The sequence below is a fragment of the Pieris brassicae genome, chromosome 4 (assembly GCF_905147105.1).
Source record: "Pieris brassicae chromosome 4, ilPieBrab1.1, whole genome shotgun sequence".
NCBI classification, from domain to species: Eukaryota; Metazoa; Arthropoda; class Insecta; order Lepidoptera; family Pieridae; genus Pieris; species Pieris brassicae.
In genome coordinates, this window is record NC_059668.1 from 5,233,058 (window position 1) to 5,239,640 (window position 6,583).

The 6,583-nt window shown below is 32.5% G+C and overlaps 2 protein-coding genes across 2 annotated transcripts; both read right to left on the reverse strand.

Annotated features, from left to right (window-relative positions):
• Nucleotides 1-2,040: 2,040 nt before the first annotated feature.
• On the reverse strand, nt 2,041-2,889 carry LOC123708497 (alcohol dehydrogenase 1-like). The gene has a single exon (XM_045659242.1). It carries the CDS (start codon nt 2,795-2,797, stop codon nt 2,042-2,044), a length of 756 nt encoding a protein of 251 aa, XP_045515198.1. The 5' UTR covers nt 2,798-2,889; the 3' UTR covers nt 2,041.
• Nucleotides 2,890-3,708: 819 nt separating this feature from the next.
• LOC123708321 (15-hydroxyprostaglandin dehydrogenase [NAD(+)]-like) lies at nt 3,709-4,546 on the reverse strand. The gene has a single exon (XM_045658989.1). The coding sequence runs from the start codon at nt 4,512-4,514 to the stop codon at nt 3,771-3,773; it is 744 nt and encodes a 247-aa protein (XP_045514945.1). The 5' UTR covers nt 4,515-4,546; the 3' UTR covers nt 3,709-3,770.
• Nucleotides 4,547-6,583: the final 2,037 nt, after the last annotated feature.

Sequence of the window (6,583 nt, forward strand, 5' to 3'; positions counted from 1 at the left end):
GCTAATAACAATGAATCCAATACATTCGTCAATCAATTAAGTCTTACGATGATTTGCATAATTGATTTTAAATGCTACATCTTAATTCGGGGTGTACCATGAGCTTAGTTAAAACGATCAACTTAAGATGCTGATGAGTTTAGGTTCCTTAATTCAGTCGCATTTATTCTTATGACCTCTTATAAACTGAAACGGTTTGGATCGTAAGACCGAAAGAAATAACGATATTTTTGTTTGTGGTGTTCCGTGTGTCTATGTATGTTTTGAAATATAACTGTCAAACTTGTTTCGTCAGATCATTTATGACAAGAAATTCAATTCAAAAATTTTAAATACCTATTATTTTATATTATAAATTTGAAAAATACTTATCTTTATTTAAAGAAACAAAACGGCAGAGCACGTTATGAACACGATAAGGAAAATTCAATTTTTTTACAAGCCGGGCCATTTTTTATAAATTTGTTACTACAACAACAGCATACATATATCAAATATATAAGAAGGTATATGGGCATAGTCAACTTGTATAAAAGCCTACAATTCTCCTTAACGTGAAAAAACGCAAAATCCTGAAAATGTAAAACTGTTCAGACCATTTAACTTTAAAGCATGCAAATACAGGGGTCTAGGCTCCGAATTTGATTTTGGCCCATTCGGTGTGGAGACCCTTGGTCCGTGGGGTCCTAGCGCTATGAGGCTTTTTAAGGAAATAACAAATAGGTTAGTCGACAGCACGGGAGACCGAAGAGCTGGCAGCTACCTCGGAGAAAGTAGTCTAGCTATGCTAAGGGGGGACGTGCCAGTATCATCGGAACCTTGACTAAAAGGACTCCTTTTAATATATTTTAGTTATTATATTTTAAGGTTAGTTATTGATATGTTAATTTTTACATCTTAATATATATAAATCTCCTGTCACGATGTTTGTCCGCGATGGACTCCTAAACTACTTAACCGATTTTAAATTGGCACACCGTGAGCAGTCTGGTCCAACATAAGAGATAGGATAGCTAAGATCTTTAATTATAGTCGCAATTTTATTTTATTGCAAATTACTTGTCTATAATTAATTGACAGTCACAATTATCTGTTAACTCCAAAAGATTCTAACAGATGTCGATACTTTTCGACTGGATTAAGTAATCAATAGATGGCACTGCTATGATAAACCGACAAACGTGTCATATAAGCTACAATTCAATATCATGATTACCACGTGTTATTGAGGCTAAAGTATAAATTAAATTTATTTTTTAGTTAACGAAATACCGTGAAATTAAATTATTTCTACTTTTTTAACTAGGCTAACTAAAACCACATTAAGGAGAAACGAAGTTCGCGGGGGCAGCTAGTATCTTATAGGTATATGTGATGTATTATAATTGATGTTACAATATAGATTAATTAAATGTATTTTTAACATTCAATGGTATTTCTTAAAAGGATAATATTGTTGTTGGATGCGCCAAAAACTGGATGCGCCTGAGGTGATTCATCCAACCAACCACCCAACCTGAGATTGCGGTAGCGATATCGTTTCCGATGTTTTTATTCGACAGCAAAAACTTGTGTTAAAAGTACTTATTAGAATCGCCTATCGTTATCAGAGTAATTGGGCATCGCGGCAAGCACAGTTCAATAGCCCACGGCATAAAATTTACTAGTCTGTGAGAAAACAGTATTACTGCAGTGCTAAATTATCAATGATGTGATTATTGATATCATTGTGATATTTGATATTATATAAAAATTAAAAGTATTTAATATGTGTGAATAAATCATATCGCGCCTAGAAAGAGTTATATTTACGCCGATTCTCTGTACTACAACAAATAATATTATAATATAAAATCATGTTCAAATACAAACTATCCGAAATCGGCAAATATGCCGACTTTTACTATAGTATGTGAGAGGGGTATGCATAGAAGGCATTTAATATGAAATGATATATATATATATATATATATATATATATATATATATATATATATAATGATAGATATGATATATACAATTTTTTTACTTTTATATGACACTAAAAATTGGCCACCTCCCGTATCGGCTTTCCACCGTCGATTACCCACCCAGAACCACTCTCTGCTTTTTCAAATACTTCGATAATTGCGTCACTCACTTTCTCTACTGTTTGCCATGTGAAGTTGTTTATATATTCAGCATATTCCTCATTTAAATTAACATCCCATGTTTTTAAAACTTCTGTTAGTTTTGTGTTAGTAAAACCTGGACAGATAGCTAACACTCTTACTCCAGTTCTTTGGAAATTGCCCTGGTTTCCCAATGATTTTGTAAAAGCCATCACTCCAAACTTTGTGGCTTGATATACAGGAAGGTATGGGTCTGTGAACGTTCCATATATCGATGACACGTTAATGATGGTTCCACCATCTCCTGATTTATCTTTTCGGTATTGGTCCATAAATTTTAGAGAAAACTGTATCAACGCTGTTAAATTTATATCAATAAGTCGCTTTGGAACTTTTTCATCAGCTATCCCAGCACTATTTACCAGAATATCGATATTGTATGTAGCAATGACTTTGGCCCAGACAACTTCTACATCTTTCGTCACATCACATTTAAGGAAAACTGCCTTGTTTTGACCGTATTTAAATTTTAATTCTTTCACAGCTTTATTGCCCTGTATCTCGTCAATGTCTAGAATTATGACAAGTAAAGCTTTGTTTTGAAGAAATGTGTCTGCTGCGCTGTACCCAATACCGGAGGCTCCGCCCGTTATAAGAATCACTTTATTTTTTATTTCCCGAGACATATTTAATAATATGTGTATTTAGGTTAAAATTTTGTAATGCAATGAGGTATTAATTAAAATACATTTAATCTGATTTACTTATAACAGATATATTTAATCTGAATAATTATTTCATGACATAACTATATATAATACTTGAAAAGATAAGAAGTTATCTCCATTATGTCGGGGTAGATATCCATATTTATATATATATATATATATATATATAGATAAATAAAAAAATGGACCCCAATGTTTGTGTTTAAACATTGGGGTCCATTTTTGGGCTACATATTAAAAACAAAGAAATTCATTATTTAGGATCATCTGCTTGATAACAGACGCAATATACCTCTGTAGGTGACAAAAGATGACGAGATCTATACTTATTTAATTATGTATATTATTAACAAGCAGAAACAACTGAAATGACGGTAATAATATACGGTTGGTATATTGGTCAAGAATACAAGAACATACACATCACGCCTACATCTGCCTTATTCGCTGTTCGATGGATTCATCCATGAATGTTGTAAGCATATATGCTTTTAACATTCATTAGCAGTTTATTGTATTATTATTTTTACCTTTTCATGGAAAAATATAAAATTATAGTAAAATGATGGTATATAATGAGAGGCATGTTAGGCACATTTGCATAAAATTTTAAATATTCACATTGTTTCAGACAATACAGAAACCATTTATTATTAAGCGCAACCAAAAAAAAAGCATCCAATGTGATAAAAATAGACCTGTTAATATTTCTACATTGTAATAGTGTAATTTATTTTGGGCCCACTGACAATGTTTGAGAAATGCGTGGAATGCTGGCTGTGTCATAATAATATATTTGAGGCTAATAGACATTAAAGCACTGCCATGTATTTAGTATATATATAGTTTGCGAAAAAAAGTCAATTTAATAACATAATTTATTAATTTTATTATTATTGTTGTATAAAAAAAAACTTAGTAAAACTAACATTTACACCTCTTTTATAGGTTTCCCGCCTTCTATTAACCAAGCCGTACCACTTGCTGCCTTCTCAACCACATCAACGACTGCATTTCCAACAGAATCCACATTTTGCCAGAGTTGTTCCTTCAGAAATGCCTTTACGTCTTTTTTGATAACCTCATCAAACGTATGCACTTCTTCGACAAGGTTAGTGTGCGTAAATCCAGGACATATTGCCATTACTCGCACTCCGGATCGCTTGAAGTTGTATACGTGTCCCAACGACTTTGTGAAGCCCATAACAGCAAATTTTGATGCTTGATACACAGGCAAAAATTGGTCCACTCTATACCCGTATATGGAAGCCAGGTTAATAATTGTTCCACCTTTACCCGATTTGTCTGTGCGACTATGCTCCCAATATTTCAAAGACCATTCAATCAATGCGGTTACGTTAATATCTATCGTCTTTTTCGCTAGTTTATCATTTAGAATTCCAGCGTTATTTACAAGTATGTCCATGTAAGGGTATTTCTTGACGACATTCTTCCAAACGACTTCTAAATCAGTTGTAACATCGCATTTGTAGAACACAGCTCTGTTATTTCCATGCTTTGAAGTCAGCTTCTTAAGAGCAGCATCGCCATGTTTATCATTTATATCTAACAAAATCACTATGGATGCACCTTTTTGAAGAAATAAATCGGCTATTTCATAGCCGATGCCTATAGCACCTCCAGTAATCACAGCTACTTTATTTTTAATATCCATCGTGCTCTCCGCCTCACTTAATGCAATTAGATGCACCGAGCTTTATATATCATCATCACAATCAAATGTCATTAAGTTATCGCTATGTGACGTTCTAATATTATTATAGTTTAATGCATATACTAATGGTTACATTTTTACAAACATATAATTAAATAGGCATGCCCTAATGCTAAAAATATACATATGAAATACATGGTATAATTCAGTTTCCCATTTGTTGCCTCCTCCGCCGGATGCTCATCTGATCTAAAATAATATCGTCGTACATGGAAACTGGCCAAGGATTCACAAGTGCGTAGCTTGTTTTTAAAATGTATTATTCAAATACTTAAATCTATAATGTAGAGAGATGCGAATTGCAGCTGGTTAAATGAATCGTTAAAATAAACAGACTGATTTATTTATGTAACAATATTTCACGTAAAGACAGGGAAAATACTTGTATATTAAGCGGAACTATGATACTTAATAATTTTCCATTAGAATAATAATAGATCTTATATAACAACACATATCTAACATACGAAGCTAAACACTTCATAAACGTAGACAATCTTTTGACAAACTTTACTTTTTGAAAACCTACATTAAAGATCTACGATATAAATTATGAATCTGCACTTAGGCTCTCAAACATATAATAAAAACTGTGATTTAATATCATTGTAGCGATTTTGATGAGAATGGAAATTAGTTTTGACTCACATTTTTAATCTCTGCTAATTGTATCTTTCTCGAGTTATTTAACCTAACTTTAGTTAAGTTTCTTATATATTTTAGTCAATAATTAGAAGCGTAAACAAAATGTAAACAATCATCGCACACTTGAAGCCAAAATGAGTCCTCTAGTTTTAATCACACTCATAAATTGTATTTTACATGCTCGTTTCCGATAATGTTCAATAACACATATGTCATTTAGTGTTATGAATACTTAGATAAGCCAAGTTAGTTTTTGTTAGGTTTTTTTTTATAACTAACAAAAATAAACTATTAAAACATTAAAGTCAGTTGTAAAGTGTTTTATTTGAAAATATCCATATAACAGCCGCCGTCGACCTTAAGTCGCAGTAAACGTGCAAACCGTTTAAAATGTTTAGTATTTGAACCTAAGCTAACCTAACCTATCGATATTGATAACACGGTATAATAGATACGAAATGAATACGCAACCTACCTAACTTATATTCACATTGAATATAAATTAGTTAATATAATTTGAACAAAACCTTCACCTTTAAACAGCAGTCATAATTAATACAGAACGGTATAATTATTGGACACTAACCAAAAAACGTCACACAAAGTATGTTAGAAGATGACATTTCAATGCAGGTTTATCCAGGGTTTTCACCGTTTATTCCCTGTAGTTTTTGGGCAGTCTATGCACTATTTTGCCAATGTATTGAACATTCCTTACAGTCTATTAGTCAAGCATGTGCAATACAAAGGCAGAAGGCATTTGTCAAGTTCACAAATTCACAAATAAACCACGTAATATATATCGATACCTTAAGTAAAGAGTGATTCTCTACTACTATTTTTTTATAGAATATGGGGTAAACCTGATGTCAAGTGATACCGCTGTCTATGGACACTCTCAATGGGGGCTCGTGAGTGCGTTGCCGGCCTTTTAAGAATTGGTACCCTGTTATTTTGAAGGACTCCAAGTAGAATTGGTTCGGTAATATCGAAATCAAGATAAAACGATACGGTATGGCTACGTCTACATATTCCACCCATGAGATGCAGGCGATCGCGTCAATATATAATAAATAATATTTAAATAAAGAATAAAATACTTCCCTCATATAATGATTTCCGATTTCCTATCATATTCTCTATGTTAACAAGTACACGTGAGCTAAAATAAATAATCACAGATTATAATAGACTTAAGCAGCATTGTTAGCACAATAGATTTACATATTGAAGCAGCCATGCAGTTAAAACGAGCTGCAAAACTAATTTGCATGTAAAACGCTTATTGCGACCTATACTAACAATTACTCCTTAAGGATTGTAACCTGTTACTTATAAATAGAAACTAGAATATCTAGGCTACA

Excerpts from the sequence above, each read along its gene's own strand:
- LOC123708321 (XM_045658989.1), bottom strand. The coding sequence starts at position 4,514 with ATGGATATTAAAAATAAAGTAGCTGTGATTACTGGAGGTGCTATAGGC.
- LOC123708497 (XM_045659242.1), bottom strand. The coding sequence starts at position 2,797 with ATGTCTCGGGAAATAAAAAATAAAGTGATTCTTATAACGGGCGGAGCC.